Source organism: Cyprinus carpio, chromosome B11, assembly GCF_018340385.1.
Source record: "Cyprinus carpio isolate SPL01 chromosome B11, ASM1834038v1, whole genome shotgun sequence".
Classification (NCBI taxonomy): domain Eukaryota; kingdom Metazoa; phylum Chordata; class Actinopteri; order Cypriniformes; family Cyprinidae; genus Cyprinus; species Cyprinus carpio.
The window spans coordinates 15,182,755-15,203,757 of NC_056607.1; the positions used below are offsets into that span (position 1 = coordinate 15,182,755).

At 35.2% G+C, this 21,003-nt stretch overlaps 3 protein-coding genes across 6 annotated transcripts; 1 reads left to right on the forward strand and 2 right to left on the reverse strand.

Moving 5' to 3' along the window:
- Positions 1 to 847: 847 nt before the first annotated feature.
- On the reverse strand, positions 848 to 8,703 carry LOC109074774. 4 transcript variants are annotated; one of them, XM_019090787.2, is made up of 18 exons: positions 8,589 to 8,703; positions 8,180 to 8,280; positions 7,722 to 8,095; positions 7,442 to 7,579; positions 6,601 to 6,724; positions 6,154 to 6,512; positions 5,976 to 6,058; positions 5,829 to 5,854; positions 5,572 to 5,742; positions 5,052 to 5,114; positions 4,903 to 4,935; positions 4,736 to 4,816; positions 4,348 to 4,512; positions 3,707 to 3,934; positions 3,557 to 3,631; positions 3,264 to 3,356; positions 2,343 to 2,477; positions 848 to 2,259 (listed from the first exon to the last, which is right to left on the reverse strand). In XM_019090787.2, the coding sequence occupies exons 3-18, from the start codon at positions 8,060 to 8,062 to the stop codon at positions 1,783 to 1,785; spliced, it is 2,592 nt and encodes an 863-aa protein (XP_018946332.1). In that variant the 5' UTR covers positions 8,063 to 8,095; positions 8,180 to 8,280; positions 8,589 to 8,703; the 3' UTR covers positions 848 to 1,782. The 4 variants fall into 4 exon arrangements, with proteins under 4 accessions (XP_018946332.1, XP_042590036.1, XP_042590038.1 ...); XM_042734102.1 differs by having other exon boundaries at positions 3,264 to 3,359; XM_042734104.1 differs by lacking the exon at positions 8,180 to 8,280 and having other exon boundaries at positions 3,264 to 3,359.
- A 610-nt stretch (positions 8,704 to 9,313) lies between these two features.
- Positions 9,314 to 15,881, reverse strand: cxxc1b (CXXC finger protein 1b). The gene is made up of 14 exons (XM_042734106.1): positions 15,642 to 15,881; positions 15,091 to 15,206; positions 14,889 to 14,989; positions 14,657 to 14,782; positions 13,197 to 13,351; positions 12,982 to 13,119; positions 12,700 to 12,807; positions 12,379 to 12,557; positions 11,262 to 11,469; positions 11,017 to 11,127; positions 10,847 to 10,896; positions 10,146 to 10,242; positions 9,648 to 9,800; positions 9,314 to 9,572 (listed from the first exon to the last, which is right to left on the reverse strand). Exons 1-14 carry the CDS (start codon positions 15,642 to 15,644, stop codon positions 9,426 to 9,428), a joined length of 1,692 nt encoding a protein of 563 aa, XP_042590040.1. The 5' UTR covers positions 15,645 to 15,881; the 3' UTR covers positions 9,314 to 9,425.
- Positions 15,882 to 17,482: 1,601 nt separating this feature from the next.
- si:dkey-245f22.3 (uncharacterized protein LOC492819 homolog) lies at positions 17,483 to 20,258 on the forward strand. The gene is made up of 4 exons (XM_042734108.1): positions 17,483 to 17,619; positions 17,699 to 17,836; positions 17,924 to 18,151; positions 19,701 to 20,258. The coding sequence occupies exons 1-4, from the start codon at positions 17,499 to 17,501 to the stop codon at positions 20,012 to 20,014; spliced, it is 801 nt and encodes a 266-aa protein (XP_042590042.1). The 5' UTR covers positions 17,483 to 17,498; the 3' UTR covers positions 20,015 to 20,258.
- The last annotated feature ends 745 nt before the right edge of the window (positions 20,259 to 21,003 follow it).

Genomic DNA, 21,003 nt, shown 5'->3' on the forward strand with positions numbered 1-21,003 from the left:
CAGAATCAATCACCAAAAGAACCAGCTCGGTTCAGACGCGCTGTGTGTCAGTCTGCTTCACGCTGAATCACGCATGCGCAGTATCATCAGCTCCTCGGTTCTCGAACCGGACGCGTCCGACAGAAACGGTTCTTGACTCGAGAACGAGTCAATGTTTCGTTCGTTATCTGGCTCGGTCAGCAGTTCAGTCAGTTTACTGTTTGAGTAAATGAATTACTCCGGGATATTGGTTTATTTGAACTCAGAGGGAGTGTCAGCCATGTTAAAAAAGTTAACAGTTAACAGTTAACCATGATACCGCAGGAGAACATTTACATGTGGATGCTGCAGCAACTGTATGTTAAAGCGAAAACATCAGTGATGCTTTTAAAGTTCGGTGTTTAAATTAAGTTACTGAATGAGTCCTTATAAAGATAAGACACTAGAAACAAATTGGTTTTGGCCTATTTTGCTTCCATTACACATCGTCTATCAAACTAGTGGAAAGAAAATATCCTAATACATATTTAAGCTACTCCACTTGAGTAGCACTTTCACTAAACATTCTTTTTTCCCAGTTTATTCCATTATTATTATTACATAGGAATTTGTTGACTTATTTGCATTAATTTATGTAATATTTTATTCCTTAAAAAAAATTAAAAATGCTTTTTTTTTTTTACTGTTGACGACAACATTAACAACAAAGAGATATCCAGAATCCCCGCTGTAAAAATCTTTAACTCTTATATAGCAATAAAATACATTTGAGGAAACTTGTAATATAAAATTTAATGTACTGTGATTAATTAACTGGCAAAGTATGGTGATATCTATTGCCTTGAGCACATAATGGCAGTCATCCAACAGATAACACAATTTATTAAATAAACAGAAATAAATCAGATTATTTATATGAAAGCACATACAAACATAATTCAAAGTGTTTTGTAACAGAGAAAACAAATTCTGGAAAGCAAAAGACATGTTTATAAAAAAAACATTCTCGCTATATTTTATCTAATTTCTCTGCCACCACTTGCACTATGTACAAAATTGTCTATCCAAAACCAAAGCAGCCTCATCCCATATCATACAGCAAATATTAAATCTTCAACAAACATGGACCTTCCACCTGATCAATGCATCCCCCCCACCCCCTGAGAAGTACATAAGCATTAAAACATGTACAGATATCATTGGTGTGAGGAATTAAACCAAAATGGATTTGAAGCACTATTATAACTTTAGTTTTGATTGTGTAAAACATGCCCATTCACTGCCTCCATTTATATGATCAGGATTCAATGAGCATCCTTAGCCAGAGTAGGTACCAAAATGTGTCACATATTCTAGGGTAAAAAAACCACAAAAAAAAACAAAGAAAAAACATCTACATGTTTAGTGGCCACTCATTAAAAGGATAGTTCTCTCAAAAATGAACATTAAGTCATCATTTACTCACCCTGGTGCTGTTTTGTGTGTTGTCTATAGAAGAAAGAAGGGCATACAACATTAGAACAACACCAGGGTAAGTAAATGATGACTTCATTTTTATTTTTGGGCAAACTATCCTGTTAATGCGGGAAGTAATATTAGTCCTTTTTGTGGATTAAAGTAACCAAAAACTGATTCATCAGTCAATGTAATGCTGGCACCCTTCTGAAAAAACAAAACAAAACAAAAAACAGTGCTCTAATATTTTTATATTAGAGTCGAAAGATATTCTAGAATAGTTCAAAATTAGAAAATAGATGATGTATTATTACTTGAAGACGAATTCCCATGTGCTTAATAGTCTCTCTATACTTTTTGTAGAGTTTTGCATTTTTCACAGCGTTCTGTTTCTGAAAAAACCAGGAAGTCACAGGTAGCCGCCCGTTCAGGAACCACAGGCTCTGACCCAGTCGTGGATTTTTTGTGCCCTGAGCCCTGGCAGACCGAGTACATTTCTAGGTCCTCGAGGAGGGCAACAATCTCTTTTGTAGTGGTGAGACGAGACGGGTGGCTGTTGTAGAGTCTGTGGGTGGGCAGGAGCGGCTGTCCCTGGACGCTGATGTGGTAATGGAAGTTGGGCTCAATATGAATAATGGTGTCTGCCATAGTGGAGCGCTTAGAGCACTGCATCAGCTGTAACTGAGGGCCTTCCACCACAACACAGAACCAGAGGACAGGAAGTACCATGCTACGAAGAGATCTCAGGAGAGGCATCAGTTCATGATTGATGTCGATGCCTTGGATGGTGGGGTCATTGTCTGCCATGCTGAATATCTGAGTGATCTGCAAAAGCCACAAGTACATAATCATTACTACTCCCACGACTTCCATATCACACACACCGTATGCCTAAAACGGCTTCTTACCGACGGACAAGACTCGTCCTCCGGTTGCTCCTCTTGACATGGTTCCTGACCTGCCGATCCATGTGATCGATTCCCTTCCCTCAAACTCCCTCCAGGGCAGTTTGGTGCAATGGCCATAGGAAGAACCTCTGGTCTCTAAATAAATGGGAAGTGGAAATAAATATTTAGTATATAGTAAAATATGAATATAAATGATATATACACATAAAATCATTACTCAGATCTCTTAAAATAATGCCTATGATGTCTTGTGTTACATAAACCTTTTGATTTGGTGCTCAAGTCAGCATTCTTATTATTATTAATGTTAAAAACAGCTGTGCTGCCTAATATGTTTGTGGAAATCGTTACAAGTTATGTATCTTTGAACAAAAAGTTCAAAAGAAAGGCATTTGTTTAAAATAGAAATTGCTTGCAACATTATAAATGTATTTGTCACTTTTGATCAATTTACTGCATCCTTGATGAAAGTATTAATTTCTTTAAAAAGTTACTTTTTATAGATGTTACAAATATTTCATTTAAAACATCATCTAAAGGACATGCATTACTGTTATTTTCAGACTTGTTTTCTCAAGATAATGTGAAAGATAACAGGACTTTATTGTCAATACAACCAAAAATCAATGTAATTACTGATACACTGCCTTCTCATTCAGCTTTGAAATCTAACTTCTGCACCTCATTTTTTCCTCTGTGCGTGGGAATAATATCAGAAGCATACAGCTATGCATGCACACTGGTTAGACCAAAAACTGAATGGTACAACTACAATCTTGAATGTATTTTACTTTCACCACCCAACCTAAGGAAAGACAGCACCTCAGATAACCTTACTGGCTTACTGTTTATTTCCCACTTGCTAATCTTTGTTTGTTTTTATTTGTTTAAGCTGAAAACAGACAGGCACAAGGAGCTTACCGCAGACAGAAGGGCTCTGCTACTGATGGCACTGCCTTGAAGCCCATTTTCTTTGATCATCTCCGGCCGTCCTATGTGCAGCTGGGGGCTCATCTTCTCAAGAGATAGGGATGACAGAAATGAGATACGAACATATTTATATATAGGGCTGTTCAAATAATACGAAAATGCAACACAAACCAAATAAGCTTATTTATTTCTAGGGAAAACTGCTCAGGGATTAATTTAAGGAAAAATTATGACTTGATTAACATTATATGAGTATTATATTCATTTTCATGGTGAAAACATACCATAAACTTATGTGGATTGTAGAGTGGGATGTTGTTCATCATATGACTGTGAGCAACATCAGTATAAACATAAGCCTAAATCAACAAGAAGAAAAAGTTATTGAGAGCAAACAGGAACAAGTGGAAATGCTTTATAGATTCCGGGAATACCTTTCTATTGTAACTGGGATGATAGAGCCTGTTCCGATTCAGCACCTGGGCAACACCTGAGGTATGCGCCTTTTGCACATATGATTCAGCCTCATTATCTGAAACCTCAAAATCCCACAACTTTTTGGACCTGGGTCTACCACGTCCATATGTGTACCGCGGCCTGCCGTGTGTAACCCAGCCCTGAGAAAAGAGCATCTCCGCTTCATCCATGGGCAGCAAATGCTTCTATTAAACACAAACATTGAGACAAGATTTTAACTGAACAGGATTTAACTGTTCTGATTCCACTAAACCACACTTTGTCATACACACGTCTAAAATACACATAACTGTACTAGACTCAGTTTGTTTATTTGTTTGTTATTTAAAAAGAACATTCTTATAAGAGTCATTCATTCACAATGAGTAAAACTCTCACTAAATAGACCAAATTTACTCTCAATAAACAGTTAAACATGTTATATAATACATTACATAAAAACAAATATTATTATATCAACCAAAAAAAAGACTGAAAATAATCCTAGATTTGGTGGACAACTAAAGGTTTCAAAATAATGCACCATAAAACAACATTCTTATTCATATTAACAAGTCAATGCAGATAATACAGTTGAAATGATATTATGGAAGCCCACCATAGCCTCTCTTTGACACTGTCGGAGACGACATTTCTGTCTTTTCTTATTTCTGCCTCCAAACTTGGGTTTGTCCATGCAAAAATCACAGCTTCCGCAGTCTGTGCGGCGAACGCAGCCTTTACACTTCCCACAGGAACGGCGACGTACTTTTGGTATACCCATCTGCAAATCAAGAAAAAAAAACAAGAATATTCAGGACACTATATTAAGTCTCTGATTACATCTTAAATATTTGCAGCATCAAGCAAATTTCTAAAAAATGTAATATGCCAACCAAGAAGAGAACACATACTTTGTGAATCTCTTCAAGCAATGTGCATATCTGTGATCAAGGCACTTGGGTCATGTTACTGCAGTGTATTTAACTGGCTAGCTAGAACTCTACCTCATCCAGGCCACTGTCACCATCATTACCCCCAAAGAACATAGACAGATCCTCGGAGTCACTGTACTGCAGATAGGAGCTCTGCTTACAGGAAAACAACATTTAGATTTAGTTGTTCTACAGGAACCCCTCAGATTACTCTGAGAGATTATTTATAAGACTTTTACCTGTGATTCCTCAAAATCATCTGAGACTGAGGGCTGAAAAATAAAAGAAGAGGGAGACTGAATGATTAAAACTTTTTTTTTTTTTTTTTACAAGCATAATGAAGCAATGTGTGAAAAGAACAGTGTAGTTCAAAGCATTTTATTCTCACATGTGAAATATTTGAAGCTGTGCTTAGTGATCTGGCCGTGTTTGGAAACTGCCACTCTGATGCCTGTTGATTAGATCAAGTAAAGATTATATGATCATTAGACAAAGAGTAACTCAGAAAGTTACTGTTTGAAAGTTTGCATTTTACTGTTTTGGAAATTAGCATTTTATTCAGTGAAGACGTTGATATTGTTACAAAAGATTTCGACTTCAAATAAATGCTGTACTTTTGAACTTTTTATTTTTCAAGGAATCCTAAATAATTCATGACACAAATGCAATGTAAAAAGACACCAGTGGAGGCAGTACAAAGCTGAGGTTCTGACAAAGCCATCAAACAGAAGAGATCATAAAAACAACCTAAATGCGCTTGGTTTGATATTGCAAGTGTGGGCAAGGGTCCAAACACTTATTATTTAGAATATTGTAACAGTTGAACTATATTCTTATTCTTACACAAATGTCCTTACATAACACAGAATATCATCTACTGAATTAAAAAAATGAATAATAATAATTACCTTTACAGTCCTGTCTTTATGGATGGGGCGCAAACACTTCCGTTTGCGACACTTAGCGACTTTACGAGAGTGGATATTGAGTCGAAGGCGTAGCCGACCATTTCTACAACTAACACATTTACCACAGTCCACTGTATTTTGGCAAGCCCGGCATCGACCACATGGAACCCACTAAGAAAAAAAAAATACAAATAAATGTGTTTTTATTTGTAAGGCAACACATTACATGAAGCCAAAAAACAAAAATGAAAACATACCTTTTTGTAGGGTTTCCTTCGTCTTACTATTGATAAACCAACAGAAAAAAATAACAACAATAATAATTGTGTTAGCTGAAATACACTATTGCTGCTTACTTGCCTGCACTCACAAATTGGAAAATAAATGACTACATTTTGACTTACATGTGTTACCCTCTAGCCTGCAATTCTGGCACATAGTTTGTCCCTCTTCAAAATTATAGGTTTTATGACATCTTAGGCAGACACTGAGTACAAACAAAAAGAACAGAGTGAAGAAAGATATTAACACCACTGTTTTTGACATTTAGGCTATAGTGTAAGAAAAAGAAGCACTGCCTACCCAAAACATTTTTGTGGATTTCCACTGGCACCATTGATGGGCCTATCTGGGGCCAAAGACACTGATCCGCCCAAAGGAGGAGGAGTTGGATTCACAGAATCTTCAGTCAGATCAACAGTAAGTTGTGCGGTGGCACTCGGTAAAGCGGTATTTGTCTCAGGACTGGTATAGGTACTGCATTTTGGAGTGGTCACTGTATTGGCACTCTTTTGGATTGAATTTGAGCTCAACTTCGGAGCTGTACTGTAGCTGAGACTAGCTGAAGATCCTGGATTGCTGGTTGCACCACCTGGATCTGCTAATTCATTTGGAATACTGGGTACAGAAAAGTGTGCCTGGGGAGAATCCTGTTTCCTTCTCTATGGATACCAGAATGTAGGCATTAGTGGAAAGTATGTGATTACATTGAAGCCAAAAATGAAGACAGCATGCTGAACATCTCCTCACCTTTCTTCTTCGAGGCTCTTCACCAAGAAACTGGCCCGTTTTAAAATCAAAATTTGTGAGGTCCACAGACTGACTTATATATTTCACGAGCTCAACCCTACTTCTTACTTTATGACCTCTTGGACTGAAAGGAAAAAATAATAATAAAAATAATGGGTGATGCAAAATGAACTTGCCACATAGTAAAGCTTTTATCATTATTTACTCGCCAATGGATCCTCTGCAGTGAATGGATACCAAAGTCCAAAAAGCTGATAAAAACATGACAATTTCACACGATTATATCAATTAAAGTGTCTTGTGAAGTGAAAAAGCTGCATGTTTGTGATAAATTCATCAAGCTTGTTTTTGCTTCTGGCTAAAATATGATTTTTCTATCCATAATATTGCTTTTGCCAGTGAAAAACACATCTTGTTAGAATCAGGAGAGAAATATGCACAGATCAAGCACCATTTACAAGCAAAAACTGTCCAAAACGGTTCTAAACAAATATGTTTTAAATTTTTTGATATGAGAGAGTGACTTTTTCACTGGAGAAAGTGTTATCACAGAATCACATTTTAGCCACAAGCAACGGTTTAACATTAAAATGCCTAACAAACATGCATTTGCTTTTAACTTCACAAGACATTAATTGATAAACTGGAATTGTGGGGATTACTTGTGGAATGTTGTGATGTTTTTATCAGCTGTTTGGACTCATTCTGACGGCACCCATTCACTGCACAGGATCTATTAGTGAGCAAGTGATTCTACATCTTGAATGTTATGAGGTGGAGTACATTTTTTAGCAAATTTTCATTTCTAACTATTCCTTTAATTGAGTCGTTTTTAAGATACCTCATGTAGTATGTATCACTGCGTCCTTCACTGGTGCCTGACCGACGAAAAACCTGTTTGCGTTTCCATCCTTGCCCTAATGACGGCCAGTCTTCCCAGTCTTCATCTACCTCGCATTGTGCTCTCCTCCTCGGCCTCCTAGAAGCAAAAGCAAAACATACATCTGTTTTAGCTTAAAAAACAGTGAAGTGCATAAGAGAAAAACATTAATTTTCAATAACTCATCACTTAAAGTTTGATGTGAGGTGTTTAATTATTAGAATCCAGGACATGTACATACCCAACCCCTCTGCCACCTCTCTCTCCGGTGCTTTTCCTAACACTAACCACACTGCCGCTCCATTCGCTCCCCACAAGGCTCTCTACTTCTCCATCAACGCTCTGGGAATCGACATCGTCACAGTCTTCTTCGAGGGGCTCCAACCAGTCACAAGGTGGTTTGTCAGCGTCTTTGGAAGACTCACCCTCCTTCTCGGTTACAGCTCCCTCTTTGTTTTCACCTGTGACATGATTCTGAGTGTCTGTGCTTTCTGTGGGCTCTTTGCTTTCCTCTGTATTTGCATCTTTGACTTCGGTTACTGGTTCTGCATGTGCCTCAGCTGCCACTTCCTCTGTTTCCATGTTAGTATAGCTTCTCTGTTCTTGTTATTACAGCTGCAATAAGGAAATACACATTAGTGGGGCTACACTCAGATACCGTGTTTTAAGCAGCAAACAATACTTGTTTAGTTCTTCTACCTTCCAGCACTGTAAATCATCTACTCTTTGTCCATCTGAAGCTCCTTCATTTTAATAACGTTGAAGTATCGGAATAATCTCTTTGCAGTATGTTATGACACCTGCAATTGAATCCAACAGTCAGCTGACTGCCTATTGTTGCACTTCGTATAAATACCAAACGCTTTATCTATTAAACCACGACTTTTGATGCAGAAAATGCTGTCTAGGTAGTCAGCAAATTAGGTTTTGAGACACAGCCTTACGTTACACGTATTAGCGCCAATACTTAGCGTGGTAGCTAAACTATTAGCCAACGCGAAATGATAGTAAATAAAACAGTTATCGAGATTTACCGGGGCTGGTTGTTGTTTTTAACGGTCATGTTAAACTAATCATAAATACGACCAAGCCATTTTTAAAAACCTACCTGTAAACCCTTCAACAATCCTCACATTGATATATTTTAAATACTGAAACAGGACAGGGACCGGAAGTGGTTTGTAAACCGGAAACACATGACTCGAGCATTTTGAATAAATAAAGCTCCCTGCTGCTCACGTCTTAAAAGCTAGATTGATGTTGCGTTGCTTGATGTAAAATTTACGTCTTTGTTCGTTCTAAGAGATTTAACAAAATAGCACGATAGGATTTTTTTTTTAACTTCTGATTACAAATTACTTTATTAACGTAAACAGAAGTCAAAAGTTGAAAAAGTAACACGAATCTCTTATTTTCGTCGTTTTTTTTATTTTGCTTTTCATAAATGGTATTTAATAAAATGTATTTATCATTATTAAATCATATATATATGATATACTGAAAAACTGCTATAAATCCCTGGACGTGGTAATAAAAAGGTCTTTTATAAAAATTGATGTTGACTACAGAGTAGGCTAAAATACTTCACATCATTAAACTTCAAAAAATACATATTTATATTGTTTATTTTTATGAATCTAATTGTTATTTGGTCTGTTCTGGGAGCTTGTTTTACCAAGACAAATTCCTTGTAAGCATACTTGCTCATATATCAATATAGCATAGATAAAAATAACTACAAGCAAGAAATCTGTGGATCACAACAAAAATTAAAATTCCATAATTAACTAACTGAGCACAAGTAAAATTAATCAATGCAGACTGTCAAGGAGACACATGAAGAGAGTTTTAATATGAATGACATCATCCAAATAGTGACAAATATACAATATGAAAAGTACACAAATATAAAGAAATAATTTTTGAGCACAGATTGTTGGCATGGCTATCTGTCTTTGTTGCTGCGGAGGTCAGTGGTCAGAGGGTCATGCTGGATGGTCTGGTGGAGCATCAGGGCCAATAGTCCAGCTCTGTTGGTCATAGCCGTCCTCACATTGCGTTCTTGTTCAAACAACTCGTCCAGCTTGTACCACTGTTTGGATGGGAAAATATGAGTTATATGAAACTAAATTAAGACTACAATGAAAATAAGTAGGGCGTGACTGACCACTCTGACACGCTCCAGGTCCACCTCCGCCCGTCTGAGCTTCTCCCAGCAGTAATGCTTGTTGCACTTGCGTTTCGAGACCCTGCAATACTCTCCAGTCGGCTCAAACACATTACGCACTAGTGGACATCCACACACCTCATCTGCTGGGACCTGAGAAGAGAAAAACAGAGAAGTGATTTACTATATGCATTTTGGCCATTCATTTACATGAAAGGAGTTATGGTAGCCTTAAAAATGCAAAGTTTCTGAAAACAATACGTTATTGTTTCTATGTAAAGAGTAGCATTGCCAACTGCTGGCCTAGCATGAATACTACAGCGTCTTTAGTATTTTGTGGATCCGTGTGAACAGGGGTTGTTTAGACAACGTTGTTGTCTGTACGTGAAACTTTTCCAAAATGCAAAGAAAAAAAATCAATTCTCAGTACAATCGTTGTTGTGTAAACATACCCTTAGTTTGAGCAGAAATACTGCGAGACCATCACTAAACTCTCACCTTTGGATCTCTGGAATGTTCTGGACATAAAACTTGGAGTCTCTTGCAGTACGTTTTACTCTGAGGGTTATAAACATCACAGAAGAGTCTTGTTGCCCTAATAGAAGAAAGAAAGACAGTAAAAAAAAAAAAAAAAAAAAAAAAAAGTATATATATATATATATATATATATATATATATATATATATATATATATATATATATATATCTATATATATATATATATATATATAAAACATTAATTTTTATTGCAAATACAAAAAAATTAATAAAAAAAAAAAATCAATTGAGATGAATTACCATTTGTGAAGTATTTAATTTACTGCATATATTCAAAAATAGTCATTATCGTACAGTTATTATAAAAGAATAATAATAATAATACATATATTTTTGAAGTTCCAGAAAAATAAAAATGTTATTATATCTACCACTATATATGTATACACTTGTATATCATTGCTCTTTTGTTGATTTTGATTGCTTCCATTGTCCTCATTTGTAAGTCGCTTTGGATAAAAGCGTCTGTTAAATGGCTAAATGTAAACGTAAATATACACCATAAAATTTTGGTAAAACTGCCCACAAATAGAGCAAGTAGAGGAGGTATAACATGAAAACAAAGTGAATGAAGGATATATAGACACATTCAATCAAAACTGCTGTACTATATAATAATAATTGAAATATAGCCCACTTACCCTTCTATTCTGGTTGGGAAAATGGAGCCGAAAGAGGTCTGGCTTTCATACTGTTAAAATAAAAAAATCAAGTGTTAGTGTAATACAAACCAATTTTGTTTTAAAGAATGCCACATCAGACCAAAAATTCACTATTCAATACATCGGCTCAGAAAACAAAATATATTCACCTTGGCATAACATCTCTCCATATGCCTCAGCGCCACCTTGGGGTTGATGGGGTGACTGCAGGACACACAGAAGATCTGAAGGTCTGTGTCTTCACTGTCCGTTTCATTGACCTGCAAGACAGGACATTAGCTAGTTTACACCAATAAACATGACAAGATCCCTGAAACACACAAATTCCATCTTATACTAATTACTCTACAAAATTCAATGATATTAGCATTAGAAAGCACTGCTGGAAACTCACATCCTCATCCTGTTGGACCACCTGCTGCTTGGCTTTGGCAATGATGCCCTCGAGTTCATGGAAACGGCGCTCCATCTCGGCGAGGCGCATCCGTGCAGCCTGCTGCTCCCTGCGGATGCGCTCCAGCTGTTTTTTGCCCTGTTCCTCAGCGATGCAGGGGCTCTGCTGCCACTGCTGGATGCGCTGTGGGAGGATCTCGTAGATGCGGCTGCACAAATCAGCAGATCAAGAAATCAACACAATCTTTTCAAAACACATTCAACTGGTATTGGTATAACATTGTGTGACTGTTCTATGCTGGTTGGCTGCACTTAAAGGGATACTCCACTCCAAAATGAAAATTGTGTCATTAATCACTTACCCCCATGTCGTTCCAAACCCGTAAAAGCTTTGTTCGTCTTCGGAACACAATTTAAGATATTTTGGCTGAAAACCAGGAGGCCTGTGACTGTCCCATAGACTGCCAAGTAAATAACAGTGTCAAGGTCTATAAAAGGTATGAAAGTCGTCATCAGAATTCTCCATCTGCCATCAGACGTGCAATCTGGGTTATATGAAGCGACGGGAACACTTTTTGTAAGCGAAGAAAACAAAAATGATGAATTTATTTATTTTTATTTATCTATATATACATATGCTGCATATGCTCTTCAGTATCATCTGCGCCACAAGGATGCGCTGTTTTCTTTCAAATCAAAAATAAATACAGGTAGAAACAGAGGATCCTTGTGGCGAAGAAGAAGAGCATATGCAGCATAAGGTGATATGGAGAGACACAGAGGAGACTGATAACAAAGGAATTGTTGAATAAAGTCATTATATTTGTTTTCTTCACTTACAAAAAGTGTTCCCGTCGCTTCATATAATCCAGATTGCACGTCTGATGGCAGATGGAGTATTCTAATGATGACTTTCATACCTTTTATGGACCTTGACACTGTTATTTACTTGGCAGTCTATGGGACAGTCACAGGCCTCCCGGTTTTCAGCCAAAATATCTTAAATTGTGTTCCAAAGACGAACAAAGCTTTTACGGGTTTGGAACAACATGGGGGTAAGTGATTAATGACAAAATTCTCATTTTGGGGTGGAGAAACCCTTTAATGAAATAACCTACTTGGTGGCCAGCTTCATGCCACAGTCCTCAGAGCAGTATTTTGAGTTTGGACGTGCTGACTCGATACAGTTCGGCCCCAGACACTGTTGCATGTCTCCTCCATGTCTGCCATCTCCCCTCTCACTGTGTCTCAAACGATCACGGTGCTTTTGTTTCTGCTTGTGGCGACGGGACTCTTTCTGTGAAAGATGAGCACAATTATGAGATGAGCAAACAATTCTGAAGAATTTTGATAATTACAATTAATTATTATTATTTTTTTTTATTTGGTTAAGGATTGTCAACATAGCACAAGGGTTAAGGAACGGTTCTTCATTGTACCTTTTTGTCAATTTTTTTGTCTCTCCTCTTGACATGCTTGACTTTTATAGCTTTCTTCCGTGGGACAGGGCTGTAAAGTGGGCCGTCTTCATCATCACTGCCCCACGACTTAAAAAAGAAAAGAAGGTTGGGGTTTGTCTATAAGTGCTAGACCAAAAGCATCATCCCCATTAAGCATATCTCACAAAAATACTCAGGTTAAAATATATATTATAACCTGACAAGTTCAAAGAAATGTATATACTAAGTGGTTGTGGTTGAGCTACAGCAATTAGTGTTTACCGCATTTCTGTCCTTGTAATGCTCATATGGCTCCATATCGTTCTCATCATAATCATCTGAGTATCGTCTATTCCTGTGCATTATATTGTCCTTCCTTTCACAAAGAGAAAACTCCTCGTCTCGAACACGCAGCATTTTCTGCAAAAGCATTGTCAGAGAAAATTAACTACAAAACAAAAACAAAACAATGAACCACCTAAATAAAAGAAACTTACCCGTGCACGGACAACACACTGCCTTAGACGGCATTTCTGACGAATCTTGTTCGGGCCACCAAATTTCTTCATGTCTTTACAGAAGTCGCAATGACCACAGTCCTCCGTCCTAGTGCAGGGTTCACATTCACCACACATACGGGCAGAGCGCTTCACTGTAGTTCGTAGACAATAATATTTTTTACCTTTGTTCTTTAATAAATGTAATAATTTCATGCAGGTGTACTAGAGGTTACAAGGTATATACAGTACAGACCAAAAGTTTGGAAACATTACTATTTTTAATGTTTTTGAAAGAAGTTTCTTCTGCTCATCAAGCCTGCATTTATTTGATCAAAAATACAGAAAAAAAAAACAGTAATATTGTGAAATATTATTACAACTTAAAATAATAGTTATCTATTTGAATATACTTTAAAAAAATAATTTATTCCTGTGATGCAAAGCTGAATTTTCAGCATCATTACTCCAGCCTTCAGTGTCACATGTAACATCCAGTCTATCACATGATCATTTAGAAATCATTCTAATATTCTGAGTTATTATGAGTGTTGGAAACAGTTCTGCTGTCTAATATATTTGATAAATAAAAGGTTAAAAAGAACTGCATTTATTCAAAATAAAAAAAAAATTCTAATAATATATATTCTAATAATATATTTTCTTTACTATCACTTTTTATCAATTTCACACATCCTTGCTGAATAAAAGTATTGATTTTATTTAAAAAAAAAAAAGAAAGAAAAAAAATTACTGACCCCAAATTGCTGACCTGTTTAAAACTTTGATAATGAATCATCATATTAGAATGATTTCTAAAGGATCATGTGATAATGATCCTAAAAATTCAGCTTTGCATCACAGAAATAAATGATAATTTAAAGTATAATACATTTAAAAACAATTATTTTAAATTGTAATAATATATCACAATATTACATTTTTTTCTGTATTTTTGATCAAATAAATGCAGGCTTGATGAGCAGAAGAAACTTCTTTCAAAAACATTAAAAATAGTAATGTTTCCAAAACTTTTGACCTGTACTGTATATATATGTGTATATATATGGGTATATATATATATATATATATATATATATATATATATATATATAAAATACCAAAATTCTTTTTGGAAACATGCCATGAATTAAACACTTCAAAACTCATTTTTAATCTCATTTGATTATTTAGATTTTTGACTATTATGGAACTTGATTTATTTTAAAACAAAATAAATTACATTTTAAATAAATTTAATAATTAAGTTTAAATTAAATAAAGTTTATATATATGCTTTATTTAATAAAGTCAAAAATCTAAATAATGAAATGAGATTAAAAATGATTTTTGAAGTATTTAATTCAGTGCATATTTCCAAAAATATTTTTGGCCAAATTACCCACCCATAATGCAACAGAGAGAGTGACATCATAAAACGCAAACTTGAGAAGCACTAACTTTGGATCCTCGACGCTTATCGATCTTGTACTCTGGAGTGCTGGATCGTTTTTCAACTCTCTCTGGCTCGACGTCTCTATCACGGTTCTTTTTCCGATAGCGTATTGAAAGAGATGGATCCATTTCTAAGAGATGAAGAATATTTTAGAAAGAATTAACATGTTCCAACACAACATATTATGTTCAAGTGCATGTTTAAATATTTTGAGGTGAAAGTCTTTAGTCACTGACCCTGACACTGTTGGCAGTACCACTCCCTGATCGCTTTGGCCATCTTCTCAGTCACATTTATACAGTGACCATGGAACCACTCATTGCATTTGTCACAACCACTATGGGAAAAGGATTTGATGAAAAATTAGGCATTCTGTTTGGACACATACACTGTTATGTGACTCTTCTGTGAGAACATTGTTGGAGAGATTTGTCTTACATCATGAAGCAGTTTATGTCTGGTTTTCGACAAATGCAGTAGAGAGGAGCATTCTCTGCATCTACTACATTGCTGTCCATAGCTGGAGTCTGGTCTATATCAGACATCTCGCTGTCCTATGAATGAAAACAATGACACACCAGTTAGCTAATAACGGAAAAGTGTTTACAAATACATGAGCTATAACACTTTATGGAAATATCAATAGATTCAAAGACGATGGCACCCCACACTGAAAATTAGAAACATTGAATAATAACAAAAATAACAAAAAAATAAAGATTAGATATTCATTTGACACAAAAAGTACTTATTTACATGTTCTGACCACAGTTCAAAATCAATACATATTAGCATGAAGGCACACTTGTTGACTACAAAACGATTACGTTAGCTATTAACCGATTCATATTTACTCCTGTTTACAATACTGTTAGTTAAATAATCCGTTGTTTAATTTGCAGCAATTGCTTTTAGAGAAGTTATTTTTGTTTTATTTTGTCTGCTCAAGATGCAGCTAAAATGCTATCAGATCATAATAGCAGACTTACCATCTCTGCTCCCCGCCTTCTGGAAGACCCGATCAAACAGAGCAAACGAGGATTGATTAAGATAATACCTCACTGCATGAACACGTCTGTATCCTGAATGTTCCGACCTTGATAACAGTTAAATTCCTAACACAAGACTACGAATTGGACCGATATTATAAACCTTATAGCTGTTACATCGATCAGAGGCTAACAGCGTCGTTTCGGCTGTGTCTGGTCCGGTTTGAGCAGAGGGCTGCTTGTCATAATAAAAGTCATCAACAGGAGAAAAGCTGTTAATTTTCTGAGTCGTTTACAGACTATGTAGATACAGTATAAATACCTTATAATCAATGTGTTTTCTGTTACTGTTGTATAATAAGCAATAATAGCAATAAAACAATATTAACAAGGATACACATTATTATTAATATTAGAAGTAGTAATTATATTGTTGTTATTATTATTATTTAAAAAAAAATTGTTGTTGTAAATACATTTTATTGCATTTATTTATTGGTAGGGGGTGTGGTGCATGTGCACGTGCTAACGAATGGATGATCATCAGGCAAAGCAGCTGCCCCTACAGCGCGAGTAAGAGAAAATCAATCTGGCATCTGACGGACGATGGGATGAATGTGGAGGTGAAGGTTAGTGAATCTTAATAAACTTGAATGATCAAAGATAACAATAATATATATAAAAAATTATATGGCATAATTTGGCAATCGTAGAAAATAAGTAGGAAAAAGAAGCAACATTATGTATTATATGTAGCCTATGTATGTATGTAGGCCATATATATATATATATCTATATATATATGTATATATATATATATATATATATGTATATATATATATACACACATATATAGTAGAAAATAAGTATAAGGAAGCAACACTATGTATGTATGTATGTAGGTTATATATATATATATATATATATATATATATATATATATATATATATATATAAACATACTATTTGTTTTAGGTTGACAAAAAAAACCTATTATAAATATAACATAACTCCTGTTGAAATATGTATAAATTTGGCGACACAATACTGCAGTTAATATTGTTTACTTGATGACGAGGTGGTCAGGTGTGTTTTACGATAATAATTTGGTCCTCTATTATCTTTGGTGACATTTGAGTTCTGGGAGAGTGTTAAATAATTTTTAATGTTGAATTCTTTGTGATGAGAAATTAAAATTATAACCTAACATAGAACATTTTGTTTTAATATCTCTTGTATTTTAATTAATTTAAGGTACATCTCAATTAATATCCTGCAAAACTGAACTGTTGTTTATTTTTTCAAAACAAAGTTTTGAGATCTGCTTGAAAAGAAGTTTTCCTGGCATCTCTCTGACTCAAGGTAAGCAAACATTGGACTAATAGGTTGCTGAAATTTATTGCCCTCTTTACATTTAAGATGCCTCTTATCCCTGTCACACAATATGTTCGCCAAATGGATTGAGATTAATAATAGATTAATGACTCTGGCACTTTTTGCTCCATCAGTACTTTTTATGCTAGGCTTTGTATTTTTTGCATTTTTATATAATATCTTTTTTATATACTTTGTGCAGATCAAATGTATAACTCTAAAATGAATGTCATTAGTAAAAGTAGTCTTGTTTGTCACAAAACAGGGAAAGTGAAGCATATTATTAACTGTTAGTTCAATAACATACCAACATATCAAGTGATCAGATATCTTTCTCCCTTTACAGTATTTTACCATTAGTATTTAAAATATGCCACAGACTACAGCACATCTATTTTCTTTGCTTCCTGTTTGAATATTTAATGACATACATCTTTACACTTATTCTACTTGTAGTGAATACAGTGAGAGGAGTTTGAAAAGATGGACTGTGACCATGAGGATGAACGCAGTGGCCAGTCACCAACTGGATCGGAATCCAACTTTCGTGAAGATAAGCTGCAAGATAGTTCAGTTCTTAGTACATCAGCTTTTCAGCACACTGGTAAGACTTTTCTATTCACTTTTAATACTTCAGTATAGAGGAAAAGAACAACTAAAAGTGTGGTTTATTTATTTTACAGCATCATCTCTTGTAAAAGACTTGGAATCTACTAGAACATGTCTAAAGGATAGTGAATTATCACCAACTGATGAACTTTCTGGGAAGGAAAACTTGTGTCTTATTTCCCCTCTTAGCAAATCGAAACCACTAGCATTTGGTAAATATCCTTCACATTAGTTTCATTCATTTTTTAAATTAACATCCAAATAACCTAATTATTATAATCTCCATTTTTTTAATATAGATGTGCATATCAAAGAAGTCCCAACAGATTTGAAAAATCCATTTCAGAATGTTCTAAACCCACCTGGCAGTGACATCAGCAACGCTTTTCCTGTCTGCGTTCAACTACCCACAAACCATCTTAAAAAGTCACATATCACTGCTTATAAACCAACACACCATCATCGCAAAATCAGCCGGTCCTCCACCTCCACACTGAGTCGTATGAGCCTGAAAGCCCCTGTTGAAGGTAAGCAACACCTCAAATTACATTTGACTCAATGAAATGAGGGATTCAATTTTTATGACATCTAATGCATTATAGATGCTGAAATCCTCGCTAGCACGACTGACGAGCTTTCCCTCTTCCTGTCATCTTTTATTGTATGATGATAAATTGATGAGGATGCACACCAAACTTTGTGTGGTGCTGATTAGTAGTATAAAGGCTCTTAAACTTACAAAACAGGACAGCAGTTTTATGATGAGCTACACTGTCAGCAAAGCTGCTTTATTTGTGGTTACCACATCAATATTTTGTCAGTGATTCAGCCATTAATGGAATATTCTATGTTCAATACAAGGTAAGCTCAGCCGGCACTTGTGTCATAATAGTGTTGATTGCCACAAAAATTAATTTAGACTTTTCTTTAAAAAGTGAGACACAAAGTAAGCGAATGAGGCCAATCACTGTTTTAATAGTATATAGCAACAAGACATGATTTTATTGTGAAAATTAGTTTCTGAATTTTTCTATGTAAAGTTAAATAAATTTTAAACCTTTGTTGCTATGACAATGTAATGCTTAAAAAACTGTAAAATGATGTTTTAAAGGAATAGTTCACCAAAAGTGAAAATTTGCTGAAAATATACTCACCCTCAGGCTATCCAAGATGTAGATGAGTTTGTTTCTTCATCACAACAGATTTGGAGAAATGTACCATTATACTTGGTCACCAGTGGATCCTCAGCAGTGAATGGGTGCCGTCAGAATGAGAGTCCAAACAGCTGATAAAAACACCACAACAATCCACAGGCAATCCACACAAATCCAGTTGATCAGTTAACATCTTATGAAGCAAAAAACTGATAGTCTGTGAGAAATGTATTCATCAAGACATTTTAACTTTAAACAATTGCTTCATGGCCATATTGTTTTGGACTGTTTTTGCCTGTAAATGGTGCTTAATCTGAGCATATTTCTCTCCCGAATCACACTAGATGACTTTTTACTGGAGAAAGCATTATTATGGATAGAGGAAGTTAAAATCCTAATGATGGATATGGCTGTTACAAACAGGCATCTTTTTACTTCACAAGATTTTAATTGATGGACTGGAGTTGTTTGGATTACTTGTGGATTTTTGTGACGTTTCCATGAGCTGTTTGGACTCTTGGCACCCATTCACTTAGTATCTAATGGCGAGCAAGTGATGCAATGCTACATTTTTCAAATCTTTAGGTGAAACAAACTCATCTACAATTTGGATGACCTGAGGGTGGTAGTTAAACTATGGCTTTAAACAGCTTGCAGCTCAAATAATACACAAGATTTAACAGAATTAATGTAAGTGCTTTTATAAAATTATAAGCTGATTATTATAAGGCCTCATATATACTTTTAATGTAAATGGCTCACTGTAACCTCAATGTGTTTTTAAAAAAAAAAAAAAAAAAAACGGATATGAGTTGATTTTTTTTTTTTTTTTGTGATGTCGACTATCTTATCTTGTATTGAATGCAGGATAAACATTTAATCCTAAAAACTTTTTTTTTTTGCTTTTTCCTTGCACTTCTAGACCTGTGTGCATCCTTTCTGTTGGCGTGTTTGTTCTGCAAGTTTTGGGATTGCATGCTGGCCGTTGGTGATGGATGTCAATTCTGCGTGGCCTCTATCTGTTCGTCCTTCTGCTCTAACGCATGCTGTTGCGACCCTTCCAATCTGGAGGACTTTATAGATTTTTGCACATGTTGCAGCTGCACTGAATTCATGGAGGCATGCGGCTGCAGGTGTGGAGAAAACGCCTTTGACTGCTCCATTTGCGATCTTTGTCTAGAGACGACTGAATGTCTGGAACTAGGCATGGAACTCTCCCAGCTTCTGTTTCACTAGCTGCTCATGATGTCTCACACTCATTTATATACTACTCATGACAATCACATAAAGCTGGAATGGAATGTAGCAAATGTTATGTACTGATTTTTTTTTTTTTTAATGTTTTATTTGTTAGGGACAGATACAATAAACATAGATGAAAATGAAACAACAGTCATCCCATGCATGTACCATAGTGCTTGTAGCCGAAGCTAATTTGCAACACTCGCTGCAAGGAGGGCTTTTATAAATTACAATTACAATAAACAAGTAGTACACAAATTTATAATACAAGTACACTAAACATGACTACAGCTTTGTCTGAGACCAAATAGCTAATCCATATAATCCATATGTTAATATCATCGAATTTAAAAACAAAAAAGCATGATCATATGTTGCTCACAATTTCTTATTATTCTAAAGCTAGTAAGACTGGCTTTTAATTGTTTTACGCAACTTTTTAACATGAGTTTTACAAGCATGTAATTCTGCTGGTTGATTGTGGCTGTGATACTGCACGCCTGCATTTGATGGAATTAGAGGAAAAAAATCATATGCTGTTTACGTGTCACCAGAACCAGATGATTTTGAAATGGTAAAAAGTTTTTTGTTTTAATTCATTGCAATGTTTTGTTTTAGCTCATTGCAATTTGAGACATTTTAATATTTGTTAAAATGAATGAAAATAACTGTCATTTTTACCCTTCCAGTCAAATAGTGCTTTGCAAAGAGTAATACTAGTTTTAACTTTTTAAATGTACTTAAGTCTGGTGGATCTTGGCCTTCACTTTGTGCATTTAAAATCCTATAATGCATATATACATATATATATAAAATGAAAATAAATTGCTAAAATACATTTATTGGCAAATTTAGTTTTATGCAACAAATGCATGATATGATTTGGCAATGTGAGATTGCATTATACTAAACATGTTATATTCTGTCCTTGAATTAAAAATATACAGCTGTCTTCATTTTGTAAATTTTCATTTGTGTGAAAT

Excerpts from the sequence above, each read along its gene's own strand:
- si:dkey-245f22.3 (XM_042734108.1), top strand. The coding sequence starts at position 17,499 with ATGGACTGTGACCATGAGGATGAACGCAGTGGCCAGTCACCAACTGGA. Across the intron at positions 17,620-17,698 it reads ATCAGCTTTTCAGCACACTG|CATCATCTCTTGTAAAAGAC; the intron begins GTAAGACTTTTC and ends TTTATTTTACAG. Across the intron at positions 17,837-17,923 it reads ATCGAAACCACTAGCATTTG|ATGTGCATATCAAAGAAGTC; the intron begins GTAAATATCCTT and ends TTTTTAATATAG.
- cxxc1b (XM_042734106.1), bottom strand. Across the intron at positions 14,783-14,888 it reads GTACTGCCAACAGTGTCAGG|AAATGGATCCATCTCTTTCA; the intron begins GTCAGTGACTAA and ends TTCATCTCTTAG. Across the intron at positions 9,573-9,647 it reads ACCTGGAGCGTGTCAGAGTG|TGGTACAAGCTGGACGAGTT; the intron begins GTCAGTCACGCC and ends CCATCCAAACAG.
- LOC109074774 (XM_042734104.1), bottom strand. The coding sequence starts at position 8,062 with ATGGAAACAGAGGAAGTGGCAGCTGAGGCACATGCAGAACCAGTAACC. Across the intron at positions 3,632-3,706 it reads ATCCCAGTTACAATAGAAAG|GCTTATGTTTATACTGATGT; the intron begins GTATTCCCGGAA and ends TTGTTGATTTAG. Across the intron at positions 2,478-3,263 it reads GCAGAGCCCTTCTGTCTGCG|AGACCAGAGGTTCTTCCTAT; the intron begins GTAAGCTCCTTG and ends CCATTTATTTAG.